General features: G+C 48.2%; 1 protein-coding gene and 1 long non-coding RNA gene across 13 annotated transcripts in view; one reads left to right on the forward strand and one right to left on the reverse strand.

Annotated features, from left to right (window-relative positions):
* Nucleotides 1-63: 63 nt before the first annotated feature.
* Nucleotides 64-26,077, forward strand: LOC105485674 (uncharacterized). Of its 5 annotated transcripts, XR_011612684.1 has the most exons (6): nucleotides 64-201; nucleotides 1,229-1,376; nucleotides 13,454-13,569; nucleotides 18,756-18,889; nucleotides 24,783-24,896; nucleotides 25,940-26,074. It is a non-coding gene; the product is annotated as an uncharacterized lncRNA (long non-coding RNA). The 5 variants fall into 5 exon arrangements; XR_989754.2 differs by lacking the exons at nucleotides 18,756-18,889; nucleotides 24,783-24,896 and adding an exon at nucleotides 5,468-5,617 and having other exon boundaries at nucleotides 25,940-26,077; XR_011612683.1 differs by lacking the exon at nucleotides 24,783-24,896 and having other exon boundaries at nucleotides 25,940-26,070.
* The window catches only part of LOC105485675 (family with sequence similarity 219 member A), a 58,484-nt gene continuing 32,436 nt past the window's right edge, over nucleotides 328-26,375 (reverse strand). For 2 of the 8 annotated variants that reach the window (XM_071077932.1, XM_011748021.3), the window contains exons 2-6: nucleotides 8,009-8,108; nucleotides 4,831-4,933; nucleotides 4,510-4,590; nucleotides 3,790-3,844; nucleotides 328-3,261 (exon numbers count right to left, since the gene is read on the reverse strand). In XM_071077932.1, coding sequence (XP_070934033.1) covers nucleotides 3,106-3,261; nucleotides 3,790-3,844; nucleotides 4,510-4,590; nucleotides 4,831-4,933; nucleotides 8,009-8,108 — 495 coding nt within the window. In that variant the 3' untranslated portion in view covers nucleotides 328-3,105. Of the gene's footprint in view, nucleotides 3,265-3,789; nucleotides 3,845-4,509; nucleotides 4,591-4,830; nucleotides 4,934-8,008; nucleotides 8,109-26,375 lie in introns of all 8 variants that reach the window. The other 6 variants (XM_071077935.1, XM_011748023.3, XM_011748020.3 and 3 more) reach the window with 3 other exon arrangements.

Here is a 26,375-nt window from a genome sequence, read left to right on the forward strand (position 1 = left end):
CCTGACTCAGCCCCATCCCCGGGAAGGTGAGGAGGTCTAATTCCCTCCCTGATCCTGACCCCCTCCTGCCTCAAGTCTATCAAAAGAGCCCAATATCTAAGAGTTCAGAGGGCCTCTGGAGATCTTCTAGGTCAGGCTTCTCACTGTTGAAGAGAAACAGAGGTTCGGAGGGGTTGTGACTCACCCAGGGTCATGTAGCAGGTCAGTGGCATGCCTGGGAACCCACGGGTGGAGGTGGAGTAACATGTGTGCCCAGAGGACTGGTTCTCTCTGCTTCCCAGCCCATCTGCCCCTTGCCCACACCCCAGGGAGGGAGCTGAGGCTGGCTTGTTTGATGCTTTTAATATCATTATTTATGTTACACGATACACAACCAAGGATGATGGTCAATACTGCAATGAAAATGTTAAAAAAAATATTATACACGGCTCATGTCTTCCACACACCTTCCTGGAAATAAATTAGTGAGCACGGAGAAACCTGGCTGGGTGGCAGCCACGGCTGAGAGAGGAGGGAGTGTTAAGGCAGTATCTACAAGGGGAAGGGCGGCAGAAGGGCAAGCTAAGGCCTAGATTCTTCCCTCTAACCTCCCAGACAGGGAAGGAGGGAGCCATGCCCCTCCCTAGACACGGAAGCTGCCACTGCCGGCTTCCTGCCTCTCTCTGCCACACATACACTGCCTCAGTTGGAAGCCCTTGCCTGCCAGGGAACTAGTATGTCCTGTGGGAGGGAGATTTTCCCCGGTGTCTAAGGGCCACAGGGATTGAACAATGGGCCCGAGTCACACAGCAAGTCAGCAGCAAAGGCAGCAGTCTAAATGAGCCCCCAAAAAGAGGAGGTACCCATGTTCTAGAAAGGTGAATCAAGGAGCCCCGGGGTGGTGGTGGTGGTAGTGGGAGGCCTGGCTCTGGGTTCCAGATGATGGGGGCACAGGGGCTGGGGGGATGTTGATCTGGGTGGGAGAGGTGGGCTCAGATGGGGGCCAGTATGAGCCTTGTGGGTCCTGCAGGTACCTTCTCTGTCCTTGCCTCCCTTTGTTTGGCATTTTCTCATCATCTAACTTGGGTCCCTGGCACTAGAGGAGGTAGGGATGGGTTGGAGGAGTGGGGGGTGGTAAGCTGCACCCCAATATTTTGGAGTTGGCACTTCCTGGGTATGATGCAGGGAGAGGTGCCACCCTTCCTAAGCCAACAGCCTCACTCCCTCCTCTCATTGCTCCCCATTCCAGCTGCCATCTCCCAGGATTGGTGTCCAGAGAGTGGGCTGTGGGTGAATCTACTGCATGCCTGCAGCATGTGAGTGGATCCATGGGAGTGGATCCAGCAGCACATGTGGGGTGTTAGCATGAGATGATCCACCTGGGCCTGTGCTATAAGGTATGTGGGCACAGGCCTGTGCAGTTTTAGGCTATCTGTGCTTTCATTTTTCTTCACATGGTGTCAGGTCTACACTGCCCAGCTCCAGAGGAGGGCTTTCCTTACCTCTTCCCTCTTGATTTTCAGCCTCAGCTTTCCGGAACCCTCCCCTAAACCAGCAATAGCAGAAGCAGCTGTATACACATCTTGACCTACAGACACCCTATACAGCCACACACAATAGATACCCCCCAACACACATACACATTCACAGAAAACACGTAATCCCAAACAGAGCCACGTGTGCTCAGACATACACAGTCCTGATAGGAACTGCCCCTTCCCCTTTCTATAGAGACACACAACTCAGCCCCACCCCAACCTTTAGGTGTACTGAGACACACAGAGATCACCCCCTCCCTACCACAGAAATTCCTATGAAGAAACTCTTTCAGGTATAAAAGGATCTTAAACATAATTTCAGCTGCTGTTCATTTTCTAGTTGAGGAAACTGAAGACCAGAGAAAGCAAGTGGCTTGTTGAAGATCACAGGGAGGGGCCAGAGCTACAACCAAAACCGAGGCTTCTGACTCCTGGTCTAAGGCTGTCAGCCCATTGCACTGCTGAGCCGCCTTCTGCACTGTAAACAGACCACACAGGCACTTGCCCACCAGGGACACCCACATCTATGACAGGAATAGACTGAGGAGAGAGGTCCAACAGAGACACACACACACCCACCCCCTGACAGCCTCAGAGATATACACACATTCTGCTAAGCACTCCCTACCACATCCAAACAACCACATCCATAGAGCCACTCAGCCCACTGGATTCTCCAAAGCTTGCTCCTGGATTCTTACTGGGAAGCAGCCTCCCGGGTCTTAGGCTGGGATGAGGGGAATGGGCCATTGGAGGCCAGCCTTACTCCCTGCTTCCAGCCTGGGATTGAGACCAATGAGCAGAAGGATAGGTGAGGGTGGGAGTGGGGTGGGCTGGTGGCAGAGAGATAGATGCATTGGTGAGGGGCCAATGAGGACAGATCACACCACCCAAACCTCAGCCTGTCTCTAAGGCCCACCTTACCCTGCCCCACTCCCAGGGAGCAAGGAAGCAGGTGAATGGGGCAAGAGGAGGAAGAAGGCAGTGATCAGATGGGTGAGGGGCACTACCCGGTTGGGCAGCTTTGCCAGGCTTCCCATCTGAGGAGGGGGAAATGCAAATAGAAACATGGGCCGGTAGGGGGCATGGGAAAGGGGCTCCGAGGTGCTGAGACCCATCCCCACTGCCCTGGGCCTTTCTCCCTCTGAGCCCCTTTCCTGGTTAGGCTGAGGCCGGGGCTGGGGGGTTCATGGCTTCGCTGGGGTGGGGCCAAGCCCCTGGCTTTGTGATCCCCCCACTCATTAATGTTGACCTCCCTCCCGTCCAGTCTTCTCTCTTGGCCACCGGACTGCAGCCCTGGGAAGTGGGGCAGGGTGCTGGGTGAGGTTCCCCCAGGTAACTGAACAAACGGCCCCCACCCCTCCTCAGCTCCCGGGTGGAGAGAGACCCGGTTTTGGTTTCTCCGGCTCCATGAACACACAGAGGTACACGTCCTACCATAGGAGGAAGCAATGACTGTTATACAAGGTTGGCGGCTGTAGGGGCGTGGGGCCGGGGGGCAGGCAGACGAGCTGGGGAGGGGTTGGCCTCTGCCCGTCATACCCAGCCCTTGGCGGCCCCGCCCTGGCGGCCGCAGCAGCCCCACCCACTACTGAATGTGGCAGGCGGTGGAGGACGTGGCCTGGCAGCACATGCAGGTGGGGTTCACGGACTTGGGGGGGATGAGGTCTAGGTCCTCGTCGTCGGGGATCTCATCTAACCGATAGCCATCCTTCAGCAGCTGGATGTTCAAATCTTGGTTGATCTGCTGTAGGCAAAGGGGAGGGAGGTCAGGCCCGAGCGGCAGGGAGGCACCACCCACGGCTCTGCAGCCACTCCAGGCCGTCTGTGCCCTGGTCCAGCCGGTGCCTTGGATATCAGCCCCGCTCTGTCCCGCATCTGTCCATACCCCCAGGCCCCGCTCCTGCCTAGGCGCCCTCCTCCACCTCTGGCCTCTCTTTCTAGTCATCCCTCCCCATTCTAAGGTCAACTTCACACCTCTGGTCCTGTCCCTATCTGAGGCCGGCTACTAGAGGATATCACCTGTATTTTACACCTGTTCTATTTAAATGGCCTGCTGCAATCTAAAGCCCCACTCCTAACCCTAGGCTCCCTGCACTTGAGGCCAGTAACCACTTCTTTTCCATCCTATCCCAGGCCCACCCTGTGCAGGGCACCGCCCAGCCCTGCCCAGCCCTCTTTTTCATTGTACTTGGGCGTTGGCCCCAGCCCTCCCCCTGATGGCGATGATCCTGCCCAGTGGTGTCTAGGGTGAGAAGGGGTAGGGGCTCACCTCAGCAGAGGAGTAGCCGGAGGAGGAGTATCTAGACATATCAAAGTCATCATCGCTGGCCATGGAGGAAAGAGAGGGAAAGTGATACCAAGAAATTAAATAGAAAACTCTCCACAATCCCACCTCCCATTAGTCAGCATCCCACACCTCCCTCATAGTTCCAAATAGCAAAATCTCAATACAAACTGTGCTTGCTGTGCAAATGCAGGAATTTAAAGACAAGTTCCCTAGCCCCACCCTTAAAATCAATTGCTATCCTTAACCTCCTTCTAAATATAGCAGTTACTCCTTTCACCCCCTTCCTTCTCATCTTTTGTTTTTCTAGACTCAAATCACCCTGACTTGTAGGGTGTTCCCAAAGTCCAAGTGTAGCCAGGTGTTTTCCAGGGAGTAGGGCTCCTCCCTGAGGGGATGGGGCATTAAGCATCATATTCTGCTGTCCAGAGACAACATCACAGGCCAGTTAGGGACAACCGTTGGATCAGTTGTCCCAGGATGACAGCAGACAGCGCAGGCCCCCCTTTCCTCTCTCTGCCACCTCTCTTCAACCCCTAGTCCCTGGTGTAAAAAAATTCCCATCCCTGGAGAATTCACCCTTGGAGAGATTCTGGCTGAAGAATACCCCAATTCTGACATTAGAGCAGGTATGGCTTGTATAGCCCACTTGTGCTACACAGGTTCCTTTGGGCTGCCCAGCTGCCCCCAAACCCCTATACACACCTGTCCGTGTCAAGGGCTACCAGTGGCTTCTCATCGGGGCTCTGGTCAAGCGAGGAGTAGCCTTTATTGGGGACAACCAGCCTGGGTGAAGAATTTTGGGAGTTAGAGTGGCAAGTGGAGCATAGAAACCTGGCAAGGGACTGGGTTAGGTCCCGCCCCACCACTTCCTTCCTTCCCTCCCTCCCCACTTTGGATCCTGTTAAGGCTGTCTCCTCTCAGAGAGGAGCTGGGCCTGAGGAGCAGGGGAAAAGAGGGAGGCTCAGGACCAGCAGAAATAGATCCTGGCTGGCAGGGTCCAGGTTGGATAGGGAGGGCCTCTACCTTGTTCGGGCCATGACATTGTTCTTCTTGGGTTGCTGGTTGACAGGGCTACCCATGCTGCCATTCTTCAGGGAGCCCTTCCGGGCCAGTTCCCGCTGCTTCTCTGCAGGAGAACATGGGAAGGAAGCTGTGTCCTGCCCCTGAGGCCACCCTGCCTTACTACTCAGGGCAGCCTGGGCTGGGCCTCCACTGTGAAACCACTTGCTCTTAGAAGGACTGAGGCAGGGATCCCAACTTCAGGCCCCTGCTGCTTTGTGGAGCTAGTACCTGGCCCTGCACAACCTGAGGCAGACAGTAGGGGGCAAAAAGAGGAGGCTGTCCCCTGTTTTCCAGGAACTACAACTCCCATGTTAGGGTAGTTAGTGTGTACTTGCTGCCAGGGAAAGGCTGGAGGGGGAGAGACAATCACAGAAGGCTGGCACAGTCAGAGAGGGCTTCCTTTAGGTGACACCATGACTTGGAGAGAGGTGGGCATTCTAGGAAGGAGGGACAGTGCATGCAAAAATGCATTTAAAAGTGAGCATAAGTGTGGCTCTGGATAGAGGGGTGAAGAGAGAGGTCAGGTTAGAGAAGTAAAATTCATTTACTCAGCCACTTATTCATTCAACAAATATCCACATCACTAATTATATGTCAGGTCCTGTGCTAAGGGGCTGAAGACTCTCTCTGGTTACAAACTCAGAACATGAAGGACTTGAATGCCAGACAGAGGAGTTTGGGATTAACACAGAAGGAAAAAGAAGCCACTGAAGATTGTGATGTGGGAGGGGCAGGATGGGGCTGCAAGGTAAGGGGCAGGAGGCTGGGGGAGCCCATTTGGCTACGCTGCCTGAGTGGTGCTCCTGACTCCTTTGCCAAGGTCTGAGTTCTCCAAGGTTCCAAAACCTACCAGGTTCATGGAGCTGGCCATCAGGTGACCCACTCCACTGCCTGGTATGAGACAACTGTTCCCAGAAGTAGCTGCCTGGGTCTTGGAGGAGTCCCGTCTCCCTTCCCTACTCATCTCAATTAAAGCCCAGATCTAGGAAAAGGAACTGTTAGGTAGAGAGGGACACTAGGGAAAATGACTCATAAAATAACCAAATGCTCCAGAGGGTAAGGATGGGGAGGACCTTTACAGCTACCGTGACTCACTTTGAAACTTCCCCTGACCTCATGTCTCTGAATCTCTGTCTCCTACTCCTCTTTGACCCTCTTTCTTTGCCACTGCTCATCTGATTCCAGTTTTTTCCCAGCTTCTTTCCAGCTGGTGGCAGCTGCCATTACCACTCTAGGCCTCTAGGGGGTGCAATTTGCCTTAAAGTTTCTGGCGGAACTTGGTGCAACTGGGACAATGCTGTGAATTTTCATGAGGAGCTTTGATGGTAATGTAACGGGGAGGAAAAAAGATGTGATTTTAAAACATGATGAAATTGTCTGAAATAGTGGTAAAAAAGCAAACAATAAACTAGCAAAACCAAACTACAGACTACTATACAACCATTTAAAAGAATGAAGTCATTATATGCTGACATTAGAAGGAGCTCCAAGATTTAGGTGGTGGGAGAGGGAAGGCCAAGTTTCAGAAAATGTGCACAATATGACACCACTTATATTAAAATACAAAGTAAAACTACAAAAACTAAAAAGGCTTGGAATGGTTACCTCTTAGGAGGAGAATGTGATGGGGGAGAGTAAAGAAGTTATGCTTGTTAAAATACTTGTATTGTTACATTAAACAATAATAGGCTGGGCATAGTGGCTCATGCCTGTAATCTCAGCACTTTGAGAGGCCGAGGTGGGTGGATCACTTGAAGCCAGGAGTTCCAGACCAGCCTGGCCAATATGGTGAAAGCGTATCTTTACTAAACATATAAAAATTAGCTGGGCGTGGTGGTGTGCGCCTATAATCCAAGCTACTTGGGAGGCTGAGGTAGGAGAATCACTTGAATCGGGGAAGCAGAGGTTGCAGTGAGCCAGGATCACGCCACTGCAGTCCAGCCTGGACAACAGAGAGAGACTCTGTCTCAAAAAAAAAAAAGAAAAAAGAAAAAAAAAAAAAAAGACCAACCCCGTCCCCCCAGTGAATAAAATTGGCTGCAGTTTTAATCTGATGTCCTAGGAATAGAAACAAATTCCAAGGAGAGAACTATTCTCGTTTAGAAAACACAGCTCGAGGGGCTCCCTGGATGTGGTCTGGAAGGAGAGAAGCAAGCAAGGTAAGAAAAAAAAAAATAGCAGTTGAATAATAAAAGTACAGGCCTCTGTGGAAAGGAGGGAGAAAGTTGTAGGGAAAGGACCCTTAGAACTAAGGAGGCATCAGTAATTGTTGGGCAGCTGGAGCCCGAGGAGGAGGATGGACAGGACGGTGGCCTGGATGGCAGAGGAGCTTGGAAGGATAATAATGACCTATATTTAATTGTAAACTCTTTCCTGTATGTCCTGTTTTGTAATTTCTCTTCAAGAAACCAAAGTTTTCATAAAAGTGTGTTATATACAGCAGCCGTGAGACAGTGAAACTTTGGTCCCTGAAGGGAGAGGGGCAGCACATGGGGTGAAGGGAGGGCAATGGTGGCAGGAGCTGTGGACAGTGGCCAGGAGCGAGGGGACTTCACAGGATCAGGCTGCACAGTAAACTGACTTTGGAGCGGACATGAGACAAAGCCACAAGGGAAATGTGACCCGGAAAGAAAGGGAGATATTTGGGTTTTCTAAGAAACTAAGGGAAAAATCCCCCAAATAGGTGCCAACTGGGCCCAGAGATCTCTAGATGGGCTGAGGTTGTAATTGGGAGAAGCGCTCGGCTTCTAGGGTTGGAACTCTCATTCCTTTCTATCCCTTAGACATAACAAGTAACACCCCACTTCTAAGGCAGCTTCCTCTCAGCCTGATCCAGTGTTTGATGGGACTTCCAAGTCCTCTCTCTAGGGTTCCATGAAAACCCTGCAGCTATCCCCCAGAATACCTGGAATGTCCTTGGCTTCAGAGATGCCTCTTAGAGTTTCAGGCTCCTGCAGAGAACTGTAATTGCCCTCTTTGCCTGCAGGAGACAAGGTGCCTGGCAGTGCCAATGACTTGAAGGCTTGAGTCTTGGAATCATCTAGGCTGAGCTGGTTTATTTGTGGCACCTCATTGTAGACCCAGCCCAGAGCATCTTGCCTACTCCCCACATCTCCCTCACCCCCCCAGACACACTCACCCAGCTTCACTTGGAGCGGGGATGGTTTGTAATTCATGGCTACTGACTCACCCTCCCGGGCGTCACAGTCTCCGTCTGAGATGGAGGCGGCGGTTGGGTCCTGTGGGAAGAAAGCAGTAAGACAGAGTTGTTAGGGAGTGAAGACAGGGGGCTGCTCTCAGCCCTGAAAATAGCCTTCCTACCTGCCCTCTGGGCTTCTGTGAGCATTCACCACTCACAGCAGGCAGGGCATTCAGGGAGAGAGGGGCAGACCCATCTACTGTGGGACAAAAACACTGGGCTAGGTAGTAGAACCAAGGATCTGGGTTCCATGTACACCCAACTTGGTGTCTGTCCTCAAAGTCCTGTGTGGTCTAGCCTCCTCCAGAAAGCCCATCACGATTTCTTTAAACTCACAGGACTTCCTTCTCCTAATTCCCATACTAGTAGCCCTTCCCTTCAGGCCTTTCCTGTGTACTTGCTTGGCAAGGTCTTCCTAGGTTCTTGTGAGTTTAAGTCTGGGTTAAGGGGAGAGTAGGTGCTGTCTGAGATGGGTCATCTCCCTCTGTTTCCCAGTGCTGGACAGGTCCCTTCACAGGATCCAGAGAACTGACTGGCCAAGCCACACCAGCCTTCAAGGCTACCGCCACTGGACAAAAAATAGTTCTAATGAGGACTTCTCCAGTTCACAAATGACGCCTAAAGAGTGTCTCCTGGGAGAACCTGAAAAGTTGGCTAGATATGGTAGATGAGAAGACAAATAATGACAAACCAGCACGTGGCCAGTTAGTCTTTTGCTGCCCAGAGGGCAAAACACTTGATTCTACAGATGGCCAGGAAGATAGGAAAGCACAAATTCTGTGTATTGTCCTGTGTCTGGAACCTTTGACATCCTCTTCACTGCCCTCTTCACTAATCTCTAATTGGGCTGGGAACTGTGCTGTCCAGAGTCTTTTTTTTTTTAGACAGAGTCTTGCTGTGTCGCCCAGGCTGGAGTGCAGTGGTGCAATCTTGGCTCACTATAACCTCCGCCTCCCAGCTTCAAGCGATTCTCCTGCCTCAGCCTCCTGAGCAGTTGGGACTACAGGTGCATGCCACCATGCCCAGCTAATTTTTGTATTTTTAGTAAAGATGGGGTTTCACCATATTGGCCAGGCTGGTCTCGAACTCCTGACCTCATGATCTGCCTGCCTCAGCCTCCCAAAGTGCTAGGATTACAGGCATGAGCCACCATGCCCAGCTAAGAGTCCTTATCTAGCCTTGCCATCCCCTCCCAAACACCCTCCTCTGCTGCAAGATCCAGGGCCCTGGCCCAGCCTGCCTCAGTCAGTTGGAAGTGGCTGAAGTCATCCACATTCTCCCTGAGACTCTGAGGACCAACCACTGACGGGGGTGCTGCCATCCTAGTTGTCTTTGCATTTTAACCAGGGCCTGTAGAGTGCTAAGCCTAAGGTGTGAGGAGTGCAGAGGGGATCCAAGGCTGCTGCCTGTTCTGCCTCTGCGGATGCAGGGAGTAGACAGATGGGCATGTAGAATGCTGCCACGGTGTCAGGCCCAGTGATCTGAGTGTCTGCTGGTGACCCAGCAAGGGAAAGATATATAACCATTATGGTGGCTTCTGTTCCCTTTAAAATGAGGCAGTGGGAATGAAAACATGCTTGTCACTAAGGGGAAAGGGAAAAGTCTAGCAGGTTTGAGAGGGAAATCCTGGCCTTGTCTGTGTTCCTTCAGGCCATCCAGAGCACAAGACTCTGGGTGGGCAGGGTTTGCAAGTTCCTGAGGGCAAAACCTGTGCCTCCCTCCCCTGCTTTGATCTCTAGCCCTTAGCCTTGACTCAGTAGAAGAAGGGCAGAAGTCTTTGCTCAGAAAGACTGGGTGCCGCAGTGCCTGCATCTTGGGCAACTTCCCATGCTGCAAGTCCTTCATCCTCCCTGGCTCAGCAACCTCCTTGAGAGACTCATAGACAACACCTGTCCTGCACAGCCTTGGAGAAGCAAACCTCTACTGGCCCTGATGTGCCTCTCTGCAGCCAAAACAGCCTCTCAGCTGCTACCTGCAGGGGAGGTGGAGATGGAACAGCTGGGCTCTGGATTTCCTGTGGGCCACAGAAAGTGCTCACTGCAAAGCAGCCAGAGGGAAGGCTTTTTAAAGGGCAAATCCCATAAACATGCTGATAGGACCCTACCAGGGCAGCACTGGCACATTTCCAAGTCCCAAGTCACATTCCTTCACTTTTTTGGTAGCATTCGTCACATGTCACATATACCACATCCATTTGGAAAAGGCTTCCTCCCTTGGCTCATCTCTTGCCTCTCTATCATTTCTCTGTCCTCCCACAACCCTTTGCCTCCTCTGTAGGGTCCTGCCCTTGGCCCTCCTCTCGCTCCTTGGGGAGCCCTGATGTCTCCTATAGTTCTGATTGGCATTTTTATACTGAAGACTTCTAAATCTGTGGCATTTCAATCCTGCTTCTCCTCCTTAACCTTCCACCCCATCTATCACATGAGAGTGTTGGGCCTCACCATCCTTTCCCTGGGGCTGATTTTTAAAAACACAAGCCCTTAGACGTTTGGGGCTAACTTTTTACTCGTCAGTGCAGATGAGTTAATCAAAGTTTCTTCTCTCAGTCTGGAGCTACTGGGTGTAAATGGTAACATGGGAGATAGATTGCACAGGAAGGACAGGGCTAGGAAGCTGTTGAGCAACTCTGGTCACAGGGACCCACATGTGGTCCTTGAGGCCTACAGGGCAGTTCCCGGTGGTATTTGATCCTGAGTGAAACTGCCAGCTCCTCTGGACCACAACTCAGGAGGGGCCTGACCAGGTGGCAGAGCCCTAGGCTGAGAGGTCCCATGCAAAGCCCACCATTCAGCATCTCCTCCTTGGATCACTATCCGTGACAGAAGGCCACCTTCGTGGCAAGCACAAAGATCGCTGGCACTGTGCCTGCAAACATAAGCCTTTACTGTGAGCTTCCTCTATGTCTTCCCTTAGAAATGCAGCCAATGTACCACAACCGTCTCATGGCAATGTAATCAGGGAGATTAAATGTAAAATATTCATGAATATAAGTATCAGAAAAGACTCCAGGCAGAAGGAAGTGCCTGGCTCCAAGAAATCAGGGAGAATTTAAAGTGCCCCCCAAGGACATCTGAAGGCGTGAGCTAGATCCGGGAACTAGAGATTAACAAGATTATTAATAAACACTCAGCAGAGACAGACATTGAAATGCATCTCTAACAGCAAACCCTGTTTCTGCAATGCTTCAAATAAATTCTCCAAAGACTACAGAAATGATTAATAGCCCAGCCTCACTGTTTCTGGGACAGGATATATAGGCTAATGGCTAGTGCAAAGCCAATATAGCTAGAGGAAGGCAAAAGCATCAGAAGAATCCTTAGAATTATAATAGTTTGGTCCACTGATTTTCATTAAACTGTGTTCCCTGAGTGATTGTGAGGGGGAAGCTATAGAATGGGGGTCTGGCTTCCCTTTAATAAGAGTAGATTCACCTTTATTTCATTTATATATCAGCCTGTTGCAACATTTTGGTTGGAGAAAAGGTTCTATTTTTTTTTAAAGGTTAAAATCTTTTGATTTTAAATCTTTAAAAATGTTTTATTATGGAAATTATAACAAGTAGAGAAAATAATATAGTGAAATCATGGATACCTATCAACAGCTTCAACAAATACCAACTTATCACCCATTCTTTTTAAAAATGAGGAAACCTGGGCCGAGAGTAGAAGTGTCTTACCCAAGGTCAGTGATGGAGTCAATAACCTTTCAAAGCATGCAGGGAGGGACATAGGGAAGAGAACATGACTTGGGCTTGGAGCTAAAGACAGGCCCTCTGGGAGGCTGCTCCATTTTTGCAGGCCCAAGCATCAGTCTGCATATTAACCTCTTCCTTTGTCCCCCTGCCCCAGGGCTGTACCAACTCGTGAACTATCTTTAGCTGGCTGGCTTTAGCTGTTGGAGCTGTGGGTAGTGCAGCCAATACAATGGTAGGCTGGGACCCAAGAGATCCCAAATAAGCAGGATAAAATTGGGTGGGTAAAAAGGGAAACAAAGGAAAAAAACCAAAGTGTAGAACTTTCAAGGCTAATACCTGGAGTCTTAAGAAGGAGGATCTGGAGAAGCAGATGGAAGAGTCTGCTTTCCCGAATGACCCGCAGACCTTTATGGGCTACTCTGGTAGGACTCTGGGTGGCAAAAAAGAAGACTTGTAGAGGATCTTGTAGTTCCTAATGTACGTATTCAGATCCGTGAGCTTATCTGATTCTCCTCAGTACCCAGTAGACACGTGATTGCCTCCCCAACATTCAAATTATACTCCTCCACTGGGCAACAGACATATGGCTTGGATGGTCTGACCTCACTCTCAGTGCTAAGGGGATGCTCTGACTAAAGGAAGACAACCTACACAATCCCATTCTCCTTGCCACACAAACTGAAAGGAAGATTGTAATGGTTAAAAGCACAGACTCTGTAGCCAGAGTGCCTAGGTTCAAATTCCAGCTCCTCTAGTTAGTAGCTGTAAGATCTGGGTTTCAGCTTCCTCATCTGTAAATGGGACCAACACTAATACCTAGGTCAAGGGTTCTTGTGAGGATAAAAGGAGTTAATATGTATTAAGCAGTTAGAATAGTCCTTAGCATAGTATACCTTGAGTACTATATCCATGTTAACTATAAAGATATCGCTATTATAGGTTCAGTGAGGAATACACTATCATGGTCAGTGTGCCCTGGGAGCGGCTGGCCTGCAGCTGCAGCCCTGACACCACATAGGTTGGAACCTGGCTTATATATGGAGGTATCTGTAGAAAAGGTGTGCCCTCCTTAGGGTGATGAAAGGCCTGGCCACAGGGCACCCTGTTTCCTCTCTTCCCTCACTCCAGCATGATACAATTCTTTCATTTATTTAATGATGGTAGGGCTCACAAATACAAATAGAAAAGAGTCACAGCTGGGCATGCTGGCATGCACCTGTAGTCCTGGCTACATGAGGCTGAGGCAGGAGGATCATTTAAACCCAGGAGTTCAAGTCCAGTCTGGGCAACATATTGACATATTGAGACCCTGTCTTTAAAAATAAAAATAAAAAATAAAGAAAACAGTTCATCTTTAAGAAGCTCCCAATAATTATTAATAAACATAACCAAGAGCCATATAAAAGTAGAGGGAATGGGACAAAGGGAGGGTGGTCAAAGGAGACACTTGAAAAGATCTTAAAACATTAGGTCACCAGTTAGTTTAAGAGCGAGGAGTAAGGACATTCAGGGAACATGTGAAAAGTCTCAGAAGCACAAAACTAGCATAGTACATTCGAGGAATGATCGGCATTTTGCTATAGTTGAAGCTTAGAAGGTATGGTGAAAAGTTGCAGGAAATCAAGTTGGTGGTGTCAGGAGGGAACTCAGATCATGCTGGAATGTGGGCTTTGATTTTTTTCTTTACTCAGAAGACGATGGGGAGCCAATGAAGCCTTAAGAAGGGAGTAACATGTTCAGATTCGAGATGGAAAAGGACCCTCCGACAGCCATGTGCAAGACGAGTGGGAAGGGAGTGAGACTGGAGGTAAGGATAATTAGGAAACTCCCGCAACAATGCTAGCAAGAGATAACAGGGGCCTGAACCAAGCAGCAGCAAAAGATAAAAGGACAGAAAGGAAGATGTCAAAAAAGAGTAGAATTGGCAGGCTTCTGATATAAAATGTAAAACAAAGGGTCTGGACGTTCCTAGTTTTCTGTCTGGAGTTAATTGGGAAGAGTACTAATTTTTTTTTTTTTTTGAGACAGAGTCTCACTCAGTCGCCCAGGCTGGAGTGCAGTGGCATGATCTCTGCTCACTGCAAGCTCCACCTCCCGGGTTCATGCCATTCTCCTGCCTCAGCCTCCCGAGTAGCTGGGACTACAGGCGCCTGCCACCACGCCTGGCTAATTTTTTTTTTCGTATTTTCAGTAGAGACGGGGTTTCACCATGTTAGCCAGGATGGTCTCGATTTCCTGACCTCGTGATCCGCCCGCCTCGGCCTCCCAAAGTGCTGCGATTACAGGCGTGAGCCACTGCGCCTGGCCTAGAGTACTAATTATTAAGACAAGTTATTAAATGCAGAAGAAGGCACAACTGCATTGCTAGGGAAAAATCAGATGAGTTCATTTGGGAACATGTTGAATTTTGAGGTGTCTTTTGGATGATGATATCACTAGTTGGTAGGATTTGAAGTGTGGGAGCTCAGAAAATAGGTGTGGGTTGGTGGTGATGTAAGTTACAGTGAAGAATAAGCTCTCTCAGAATGAGCAGAGTGAAAAAAAAGCAAGGGTGAAGTTCTGGGAAATATCCAACCTTAGGTAATGAATGGAGGAAGGAGACTGGGTAGGAGCAGAGAGGAATGTAAGAGTAGAACTAGGAACCATTCAAGTAGAGTTTCAAGGTGCAAGAAATCAACAGTGTCAAATAAGCAGATGGGTCCATAAGATAAAGACAAAATGTAGAAATAAAAAAGTCATAGGTAATCTCAGTGAACACAATTTTAGCTGAAGAGTAGAAACAGAGCCCAGATGACAGGGGATTTAGGAGAGAACAGGAGATGAAGAAGCAGACAGAGCGAGCACAGGCTGTTCTTTAAAGGAGCAAGACTGAGAAGGGAAGGAATGAGAATGGGTGGCAGCCAGAGGGAGCTTTCAATTTCTAGGATTTCTTTATAGCTAGGGAAAACTAGACCTGTCCTAGACTGAGGGGAAGGAAGCTGTGTAGAAAAGGAGATGTTTGAGGGGGCATGGTCTTTGAGGAATCATGAGCAGATGGAGCCAGAACTTTGGACCATAGGAGGGAGTCTTCTTAACAAAACAGAAGGGAGGTAAGGAAGGTGAGGTGAGGAGGAGAGGAAAAAAGGAAGGGAGGTGGCAGATTCAGATAACATGGAGGCAGAAAGGGGGTAGAAAGTTAGGGGAGCTCCTTCCTAAAAAAACTCATTAGCAAAAGGAAAAAGGTGAACACTAAGGGGTTGGGGGAAAAGGACTATTTGGTGGCTGGCCAGAGTGGAAGGAGATCAGACTGCCTGGGCTCTCAGCTACAATCCTCATCTTTCACCCACCCACGATCCAGTCCTGAGGATGAAAGGCGCTCTCCGTGGTGCTGAACAATCTTGCCATTGTCTTGTGGACTGAACATAATCCAGGGTAGAGACATGATTCAATATCAGCCTTCCCAAGAAGAGAAAGTGACCTCTGTTCTCACCTCCAAGTACTAATTCTCAGGAATATGAAAATGGAAATGGACTTAGAGTGAGGTATGAAGAAGGAAAGCGCTCATACCAATACTATCTAACCATTCTTCACAGAACACAGAATAATTTTCCTTTAGTTTTAAGGTTAATTGGGGGAGGCAGTTCTGAGTTGGAGAATTCTGGAAGGCTACTTCTGGAATAAAGTCATGTCTGTACCTGTTTATTTTCCCTGGATAATAGCAGGAGGCAGGATAGACAGAAAAGCAGAAAACAGAAATCAGGGCCAGGAAGGATGGTGCTGTTAAGAAATGGGAAGTCAGGGAAGGTCTGTGGCTCAGCCCACTCTCTGACAAGTAGGCACAGTAAAATAGAGCATCAAAGACCAGCTGTGTTATCACAAATTTATCCAGAGGTCAGCTGAGAAACTACTTAGAGCTGTGGTCTTCCTGTTCAGGGCTATTCCATTCCAAAACATCTCATGGCAGTGTGTAGAAATAAACATGTTTAGATATCAAATTTTAGAGGGAGATCCAGCTAATATAACTTAACTTCACTAAATGCTCATCGTTGGGTAGAAATCTTGCCTCTGGTCCAAGAATAGTTAGTAGCAATCTATGCATTAGTTAGATGGCTCTACTTCCCTGCAGAGGGCTGTCCATTCAGCCTAAGGCATTCCCATCTTCTCTGACTCAACACCTCAACATATAAGTCATCTGGCCAGTGACAGCTCTTACTCTGCAGTATGACCTGAAGTCATACCTCAACACATTGGCCATTTCTGAATCCCACTGTTGGGCAGCTCCTGTTTTTGTTCCCCATCTCCCTTTCTCCAAGTTTTCTCCAGGCACTGCCTGCAAAGCCAGGCAATTGGCCAGGACTTAGATCTTTTTGGGACATATTAAGATCCTTAGGGGATAGGTGCAGCAAGCCACCATGGCACATGTATACCTATGTAACAAACCTGCACATTCTGCACATGTGTCCCAGAACTTAAAGTAAAATTAAATTAAATTAAATTAAAAGGTCCTTAGGGATCCCACTTACAGGGAAAGACAAAGACTTTTGATAGGGATAAGGTCTTTGTGGGAGATCTAGAGGAGAATCAGGGGAACATAATGGAGAGGATCTCTCCAAGTGTTAGTGGGTCTTACAAATAGAGGGAGAACAGAAAATCTGGAGAGAAAGTTTGTGAAGCCTATATTTAGGAGAGAGGGCAGAGAATCCTGGCTGGCTCAGGGAGGCTTCTCTTATCAGTTTAAATCTCCCAAATCTTCTAAGTTTTTCTCTAACGGAAGTCCCAATTCAAACAAAGTCAGCACACTGAGTGTCCACTCTCCAGCTCTGGACTATAAGCTGGCAGTAGAATGCAGAAGAGGAAAGCATCTTTCCTCTTTCTTTTCTTTTCTTTGTTTCCTTCTTTCTTTTTCTTTTAGTTTTTTAGAGACAGGGTCTCACTCTGTCATCCAGGCTGGAGTGCAGTAGTGCTGTCATAGCTCACTGTAACCTTGACCTCCTGGGCTCAAGTGACCTCCTACCTCTGCCCCCTGAGTAACTACAACTGTAGGCACACACAACCACTATGCCTGACTAATTTTTTTTTTCTTTAGAGAGAGGATCTCACATGATGCCCAAGTTGGGAAAGCACTTTCTTTCTACACACACTTCTGCAGAGCATTTGCATTTTGGGGTATAGTCAAGTTCACCAGAAAGAAATAGAAAGGATTATCATGCTCGGGCTAGAGTTTGGGTCTCCAGGCCGGGCGCGGTGGCTCAAGCCTGTAATCCCAGCACTTTGGGAGGCCGAGACGGGCGGATCACGAGGTCAGGAGATCGAGACCATCCTGGCTAACACAGTGAAACCCCGTCTCTACTACAAAATACAAAAAAACTAGCCGGGCGAGGTGGCGGGCGCCTGTAGTCCCAGCTACTCGGGAGGCTGAGGCAGGAGAATGGCATAAACCTGGGAGACAGAGCTTGCAGTGAGCTGAGATCCGGCCACTGTACTCCAGCCTGGGTGACAGAGCGAGACTCCGTCTCAAAAAAAAATAAAAAATAAAAAAAATAAAAATAGAGTTTGGGTCTCCAACTGGTCTTGGGAGTCGCTGAGGATTTTCTGACTCCTTAAACAGCTGCTAGTATAGAATTCATTACCAAAAGTAAGCACCGCCAAGCCTTAGTATCTTGAATGGTATCTGTCACTGGGACAACCAAAACGGAGGAGGGTGCTACTGCCCCCAGGCCTAGTAACAACTGTAGCTATGAAAAGTTTTATAGATTTCTCTACTATAAAGTGATACATGCTAAAATTTTTAAAAATCACCTTTAGTTTCACTACCTTGAGAAAAACACTTGTTAATGTTCTACTGTATCAGAGCCTTTTGCGTATGCTACAGCAGCAACACTCTGGAGCTTCCCTTCCTTCTTTGGGAGTTGGTGCTGTTCTCATCTTCATGGTCATAGGAATGAGCCTCCAGGAACTATGCTGGTTCTATGTGATTCCACCCCTTTGGATATATGCCTGGATGAGGCAGAGCAAATCAGTCTCCCCCAGAATCGGGAAGTGGGACTTAAATGGAGATGTAAAGTTCAAGACTATGGACTGGGTAACAGAGAGAGCCATTGGGGAGGAAAACAAGAATACAGCTGATGTTCAGAAAGAAGTAAACACAAGAGATGGTGAGAGTGCTCCCTAGGTTTCAGGCTCTGGTTCTAGAGCCTGCCTTACCCATCCAAAGCCTGACTTCATGCTGTGCTTAGGCATTAAAAGAAACCCAGCCTAGGCAAGATAGCGAGACGGTGACTCTCCAAAAAGACAAAAAATTAGCCAGGTGTGGTGGCGCACACCTGTAGCCCCAGCTACTCAGAAGGCTGAGGTGGGAGGATCGCCTGAGCCCAGGAGGTTGTCTGGAGTGAGCCATGATTGTGCCACTGCATTCCAGCCTGAGTGACAGAGTGAAATCCTGAGAAAGAAAAGAAAAAAGAAAAGAGAAAAGAAAAAAAAAGAAAAGAGAGAGAAAAGAAAGAAACCCTAGTGTCTTCATAGTCTATTCTCTTTCTTAGCTTCGACTTGGATTTTTTATTTTGTTACTGTAATCAGAGAGTAGCAACTAATACATGTGTATAGAACAACGTTTAAAGAGCGTTTAAAGAACACGGCCTATTTTGTGGCCGGGCGCTGTGGTTCACACCTGTAATCCCAGCACTTTGGGAGGCCAAGGCAGGAGGATCACTTGAGGCCAGGAGTTCGAGACCAGCTTGGCCAACGTGGCAAAACCCCTTCTCTACTAAAAAATATAAAAATTAGCTGGGTGTGGCGGGGTGCTGAGGCACGAGAATCACTTGACCCTGGGAGGTGGAGGTTGCAGTGAGCCAAGATTATGCCACTGGATTCCAGTCTGGGCAACAGCCTGGAGATTCCGTCTCAAAAAAAAAAAAAAAGTATTATATTTTGTATTTCTGTATTTTTAAAATTAGTATCAGAACATAGTCAGCTCAGCTCTCCATCTTTTTTTTTTTTTTTTTTTTTTTTTTACAGAGGCAGGGTCTTTCTTGTTGCTCAGGATGGAGTGCACTGGCTATTCACAGGCACAGTCATAGCTCACTATAGCCTTGAACTCCTGGACTCAAGTGATCCTACTACTTCAGCTTCCTGAGTATCTGGGATTACAGGTACATGCCACTGCACCTAGCTTTATATTATTCTTCCTTTTCTTTTGTTTTTTTTTTTTTTTTTTGAGTCAGAGTCTTGTTCTGTTGCCCAGGCTGGAGTGAAGTGGTGTGATCTTGGCTCACTGCCTCAGCCTCCCAAGTAGATGGGATTATAGGCGTGCGCCACCATATCTGGCTAATTTTTGTATTTTTAGTGGAGACAGGGTTTTGCCATGTTGGCCAGGCTGGTTTCGAACTCGTGGCCTCAAGTGATCCTCCTGCCTCTGTCTCCCATAGTGCTAGGATTACAGGTGTGAGCCACCATGCCCAGCCCCTAGCTTTATATTCTTACATAGTTTTTGTAACTATTAGTTTAATGGCTGCATAATATCCATAGAGAGGATGTATAGTAACTTTGTAACCATTCATTCATTTTTGACATTCAAGTTGTTTGCAACTTTTCACTATTATAGATAATGCTACACTGAAATCCACGTATGTTTACATTTAGGATCATTTCCTAAATAAAGTAGATTACTCAGTAAAAAAATGAGTGCTTTTAGGTTTCTTGATAGATATTGCCAAAATGCTTTCCCAAAGGATTGTTCCAATTTACAATGCCTCCAGTCATGACTGAGAGTATAGCTGGTTTTTAATGCTTTATTTTTCACTGTGTGCCAGGGAATTTCAGGTCATCACATTTACCCATTATCTTCCATGAGAGCTCTGTTCCAGTCCTCATTTACCTGGTTCCCTCTGGGGAATCTTCTTTCATAGAACAGAATTTCCTCTGGGCATCACCTGCCAGACAAAATACTCCTGACTTGAGGCCACCAATTAAGAACGAAAGGAGGGAAGACTCTTACACTGCAGATTGGGAAGGGCTTTAAGTGGAGCACCGGTGCTGCCTGGCAACTGGGCACTGTGCTTTAGCCAGTCCTCCCCTGTGCCAGCATATCAGCTGTAGGAACCGTGATGGTAATTGCAGAGCTAGAAAGCAAATCTCACAGAGCGTCTCCCTTGCTTTTAGATGTGGGGTGGGAGAATTAACCAAAATGGCTCTGGAGTTACCCCAGCTAGGGCAGCAACTCCCATTACCTTACCTATTATTTAGTTTTCAGAAGTAGCTACTCAGGAACAGGGAGAGAAAAGGATGGTGAAAGTATGAAGCTGGTAGTGAGATGGCAAAAAAAAAAAAAAAAAGGATTTGTTTTTGACATGAAGAGACAGGGGGCCAGTGAATTTTTAAAAAGATGATTTAGAATCCTGCTCTGCTTCTTCATGGTTAGACAAGACTGATGTCTTAGATTGATGCTCTGCTATTCATTCGTATTACCATTCACCAGGAAACCCCGTCATCAAAAAGCCTTCATTTGGGAGATAGGATAAATACCTCAACTCAGGGATACTCACTGTAGCTATGGCTTGGGGGAAGCCTGTGCACAAGGGCCTAAGGGCTAAGCCTCATGACCCAGGAGGTAGGTGCCAGAGTCATAAGTGGAGAAGGCTTACTTCCTTCTGGGAGGACTGGCTTAGCCTACTCCTGACCCTCATCCCCTGAGCCACATGTTGAGGAGGCTCCTGCCTTACCCTTAGACCAGTTTAAGACATAGGTCTCGGCCTATGTCAAGTCTTGTGACCTACAAGGTCTTTGAACCCCACATTACCCTCGCCTCCCCCATTTCAATCTCTTTAGGGAAAGATCACCTAATTTAATGGAGAAAGGGGTTAAGGTACAAAGTTCTTTAAAAATAGATCTACAATGGTTAAAATTGGCCAGATGCAGTGGCTCACGCCTGCAATCCCAGCACTTTGGGAGGCTGAGGTGGGTGGATCACTTGAGGCCAGGAGTTTGAGACCAGCCTGGCCAACACGGCGAAACCCTGTCTCTACCGAAAACACACACAAAAAATTAGCCAGGTGTGGTGTTGCACACCTGTTATCCCAACTACTCAGGGCTGAGGTAGGAGAATCTCTTGAATCTGGGAGGCAGAGGTTGCAGTGAGCCAAGATTGCACCACTGCACTCCAGCTTGGGTGATAGAGCAAGACTCTGTCACAAACAAACAAACAAACAAAAAAAGCCCCATGATGGTTAAAATGGTAACTTTTATGTTATGCATATTCTAATACAATTTTTTAAAAAAGATTGAGAAGCAGGACCTAGGCAGAAAAATAAGAAGGTGTGTGGTGGGCAGTGGGGAGAAGGCAGTCCCTTCCCTTTTCATATTCAGATTCAGACAACACAGACTTTTGGGGATGAGGCCTTTCATAGGAGAGGGAAAATTATTCTAAGAACAGGGGAGTTGGAGGGGGCTGGGGATTTGGGGTTGGGTTTCTGGGGGCTTTCTACTTGAGGTGCCCCTTAGACAGGGCCCAGAGGACAGAAAGATGGAAAGGTTGTTCAAGGTTAACAGAGCTTTAGGGAGCATGGTCCAGAGGATCTTTCAGTTTCCTTCTAGAATATGGATTCCAGTTCTTCAAGGTAAGGGAGGAGGCACAGACATGGAGGAGAATACTGCCCAGGAATCAGTACAGGACATGTGGTTGGAGACTCCTTGAGAGCCCCACACGTGGTAGGAAGCAGAAGCAGAAATGCCAGCAGACACTGACATTTGTCTGGGCCAGATTGACTTGTGGATCCTTCTCTGAATCTTGGCCCCAAATCTCACTTAAAGCTTTTTAGTAAGCTTCGTTTACTCAAGGAACTGAGCTTGGCCTGCACTGGTTCATAAATCTTTGGGGCTCCTTGATTTCCCAGGAAAGCAAAGTAATTGGCAGAGTCTATGGGATTTCTTCCCTCTGGCCTTGGAAGAATAAGGACCAACTTGTCTGCAAGGGACAACGGACTTGGAGGGCTGGTATCAAACAGCTTTTCCCCTCTGTGGCATTTCCTATCGCTTCCCTTCCTCTCCTTTTTGGCTTGTTCTAAGTCTGTAACCCCAATTATGCCTGGCAGGCACTACTCTTTGCCCACAAAGATAATTTGCAGCTCTGAAGCTCAGCTCTCTAGTCAGAGCAGTCTCCTAGTCTTTCCTTTTTGTCATCTCAATAATTAAACATTGGTGAACTCACCACTTGTTTGGAACTTTGATAATCACTGAACACCAACAAGGGAGAAGGCACAGTGTACACTGGGGAGGGAAAAACACCAAGCCCTAGTTCTTGCCAAGAAGAATTTAAAAGTGTGGAGATGACAGGCACACACATCAGCCTATTTAAGGAAGAGAGAGGAACAGCAGAGGCAGGAATGCATGGAGGGTGGTAGGAGCACAGAGGAGAGCGATAATGATAGCGATATTATCTTCTCTGACATAGAGACTGGGCCTGGGCAGGAGCTGGGTTAAAGCGGAGACATGGCTATTGGTCACTGGGTACTTTGGCAGAGGGTTTAAAGCAACTACTGGTGAAGCTCATCCCTGGGGACTAGGACTCTACCCTTATGACTTTTTGTTGCTGCTGATGTAGCTCCTACCCTGCCACAGGGCACTCACTTACCCCCCACCTCATTTTCGGGGGGTCAGTTGCAGCAGGGCCTTTTCCTTTACCATTGAGATAAACAGATGACCCAAGGGAAGGGTCAAGAGGCTCTAGGTTGGTGGCTGGAAAGGGTTTTTATTAAGAAGGCAATCAGGGACTGAGAGTCCTGTCCTAAGAGTGCTTAAGAAAGAGAAAGGCCAGGCATGGTGGCTCATGAGCCTGTAATCTCAGCACTTCAGGAGGCTGAGGCAGGAGGACTGCTTGAGCCCAGGAGTTCAAGACTAGCCTGGGCAACAAAGTGAGACCCCATCTCTACAAAAAAGAAAAAAACACTTAGCCGGGTGTGGTAGCATGTGCTTGTGGTCCCAGTTACTTGGGAACCTGAGGCAAGAGGATCACTTGAGAGTGGGAAGTTGAGGCTGCAGTGAGCTGTGATCACACCACTCACTCCAGCCTGGGTGACAGAGTAAGACTGTGTGTGTGTGTTTGTGTGTGTATGTGTGTGTGTGTGAGAGAGAGAGAGAGAGAGTGCACACAAGAGAGCGAGAGAGAGAGAATGGCTCTGCTGAAACAAATTTTTTTTTTTTTTTGAAACTGAGTCTGGCTCTGTCGCCCAGGCTGGAGTGCAGTGGCCGGATCTCAGCTCACTGCAAGCTCCGCCTCCTGGGTTTACGCCATTCTCCTGCCTCAGCCTCTGGAGTAGCTGGGACCACAGGTGCCCGCCACCTCGCCCGGCTAGTTTTTCATATTTTTTAGTAGAGATGGGGTTTCACCGTGTTAGCCAGGATTGTCTCGATCTCCTGACCTCATGATCCGCCTGTCTCGGCCTCCCAAAGTGCTGGGATTACAGGCTTGAGCCACCGCGCCCAGCCTGAAACAAATTTTTGCTGCACCCAACCAAGCCTAGGGCCTGCAGTCACTCTCACAAGGCCTGCTCTGTGCAGCAGGGAGGTCAGGGCTGAGGGGCCCATAGAGGCTTGGGGGCCAGCCTGGGGTCAAGCAGGTCAGAGAGGGGAAGAGGAGGATTAACCCTACTTATGAACTCCCATCTGAGTCTCCCAAGCAAGAAAGTTCATGTGTGTGTTATAGGGGTGCACATGTGCCAGCTGGGGGTACAGAGGTGAGGAGGGGAGACTGTAGCCTAACACCAGCTCAGGGTATGTTTTTAGGGCTGAGGCTAGCCAGTTGCTGGTTATGCATCTCCTTGGAAAACAATACTCAACTGCTAAGCTAGATGGTCCTAGGGTCCTTGCAGGAGTGTCTCTACAGGCTTAGGGCAGTAGAGAGCCTTTCCCTGCCCACCTGTCACTCTCTGGCTGGTGCAGTGACACTCACTGGCTAACATACTCAAGGCATCAATAGGAAGGGGTACCACCTCGTACTCAAGGCATCGATAGGAAGGAGCCCTGAAACAGCAAATGACCAATGCCTCCCAAAGAGCCCCCTACAGCTCTACAAATCACATCTCTGAGGACACTTCTTCTTTTCTGAGTACACCCCCCTGCCACAGCCTCCCCCACCCCCATACAACCTCTACCTCTTTTAGACAACTGACACACCTGCACTGCCTCAACCCTCTACCCCTGCTGAACCCATCTGTGCCCCTAGGACAGTGTTTCTTAATATATTAATGTACAGATAAATCATCTGGGCATATTATTTAAATGCAGATTCTGATTCAGTAAGTCTGGAACCTGAATTGTCAGCATTTCATATTAGCTCCCAGGTGGTACCAATGCTGTTAATACAGGGACCACACTTGGAATAGTGTGGCTCTAGGCCAGCCTCTCTATGCCCACACCATTCCCAGGCAGCTTATCAAAGAGCCCTCCACCCTGACCTTAACCTGGTTACATTTCTAGTGGCAAGAGGGAACAATAGTCTGGGAAGGGAAGAGAGGAGAGGAGGGACTTCTCAAAGCTCACGTTGGGAAGGCAGCTGTGCTAAGAACTCTGGCTGGACCCAGGCAGGGAGTTGTTTGGAACAATTTAGCCCAGGTGTAGTTCTTCCAAAACTCATCCAATCATTTAGTTAATGTTGCTTAAATACCTGCCAGAGGTACGGCCATGGTGCTAGGTGCTTTATCTATATTATTTCATTGAATCCTCCCCAAAACCACATAAGGCAAATATCATTTTCATTTTAAAATTGAAGAACTAGGTTGCATAAAGTAATATGTCCAAAGTCACACCTTGTAGGCAATTTGAATCTAATTTACTCATCTCTCTTACCCCAGCCCCTTCTCAGAGACTTAGATAAAATCATGAGATTAACAACGCACCAGAACTTACACCTCTCTAGGACTGTTGTCTTGCAAAGCAGTCACTCGGAAGGCTAGTACCTAGTCCAATCATGTCTCTAGAGCTCAACACATACTTATAGCCCCTCTTTAGAAAATAGCATGGGTGCTTTCTGATCACAAGCCTCCTGCTCAGTGAGTTCTCCACAGGAAGGAAATATTGGTGCCACTGAAGCAGTCAATAGCTCAAGATGAAGACAGAGACTGGCAGGAAGCAGCAAGAAAGAAAATGCATTGGAAACTGAGAATGGTGAGCCCAGGAGACAAAAGAAGAGGGCAGTGCAAGAAAAGGAGGTGAAAGGGGCCTTAGCCACCAAATTCAGTTCTGGTCGTACATTTTAAGGGCATCTATATTCTAGGCACTGTCCTGGGTTCTGGACATATAAAAATAATGTGGGCTGGGTGCGGTGGCTCACACCTGTAATCCCAGCACTTTGGAAGGCCGAAGTGGGAGGATTGCTTGAGCCCAGGAGTTTGAGATCAGCCTGGGCAACATAGTAGGACCCCATTTCTACAGAAAAATTAAAGAAAATTAGCCAGGCATGGTGGCAGGTGTCTGTAGTCCTAGCTACTCAGAAGGCTGAGGTGGGAGGATCACTTGAGCCTGGGAGGTTGAGATTGTAGTGAGCCATGATTGCACAGAGCGACAGAGTGAGGCCCCTTCTTCTAAATAATAACAACAATAATAAGGTCCCTGCCCATGAAGAGCTCATAAGCCAGTGAGGGAAACAAGTGAATAAGCAGATAATTTTAATAAAAGTAAGCAGAAGACTGACAGCCACGGTCAGAGGGGTAGTAACGAAGGAGAGATCAAAGTCATGGCTGTCTGGGAAAGGCAGAGTTTTTAGAAGAATAATATAAGACAGAGGAACCAGAACCAGAGTCCTAGAGGGGCTCTTGTATGATAAGAGAGACTGGAAAATAGTTGAGGCCAGGGCAAAGAACCAGCAGAGAATGGCCAGCTGTTTGAAGGACTCAAGATGCTGTTCTCAGGCTTGCTGATATTTCAGCAAAAACTTATTTTGTTCTAAGAAAAATTGTGGGTCTGATTCTTGTGAGGCTTGCAAGTCCCCACAGAGAGACGTTCTCTAGTAGAAAAGTCCAGTCACAGTCCAGAGATCATGGTACATCTGCTATTTTTTAGGAAGTGTGGGCAAGGGGTGGGCTGAAGGAAAGGGAGGCTGACCAGGGCTTGGCCAATCTAGAGGTAATAGTAAGCAGTTGGGTGGGTAGTCGCCCCAAATTCAGGCTGCCCCAGAGTCCTCTAACTTAGTTTTGGCCTATCTTCCCCAGGCTATGACAAAAAGCAGCAAAGATCCTTGACTTCTAGTCCTCGAGGCAGGGGGCCAAAGCCAACATGGACCTACTAGGAGTGGCCTGAGAATCCAGAACACAGAGAGAAGCAGCCTGCATTGCCATTTTCCCAGAACCCACAACACTTGTTCCACTAACAGTGAACATCCAGAGAGAGACTCAACCATGGAACCTATACTCTGATATGTGGTGATCATTCTTTCTTACTTTTTTATTTTTTGAAATAGGGTCTCACTCTGTCACTCAGGCTGGAGTGCAATGGCACGATCTCAGGTCACTGCAATCTCCACCTCAGCTCAAGCAACCTGCCACCTTAGCCTCCCGAGTAACTAGGACTACTGGTGCGTACCACCACACCTAGCTAATTTTTTGTATTTTTGGTAGAGACGGGGTTTTGCCATGTTGCCCAGGCTGG

Source organism: Macaca nemestrina, chromosome 14, assembly GCF_043159975.1.
Source record: "Macaca nemestrina isolate mMacNem1 chromosome 14, mMacNem.hap1, whole genome shotgun sequence".
Classification (NCBI taxonomy): Eukaryota; Metazoa; Chordata; class Mammalia; order Primates; family Cercopithecidae; genus Macaca; species Macaca nemestrina.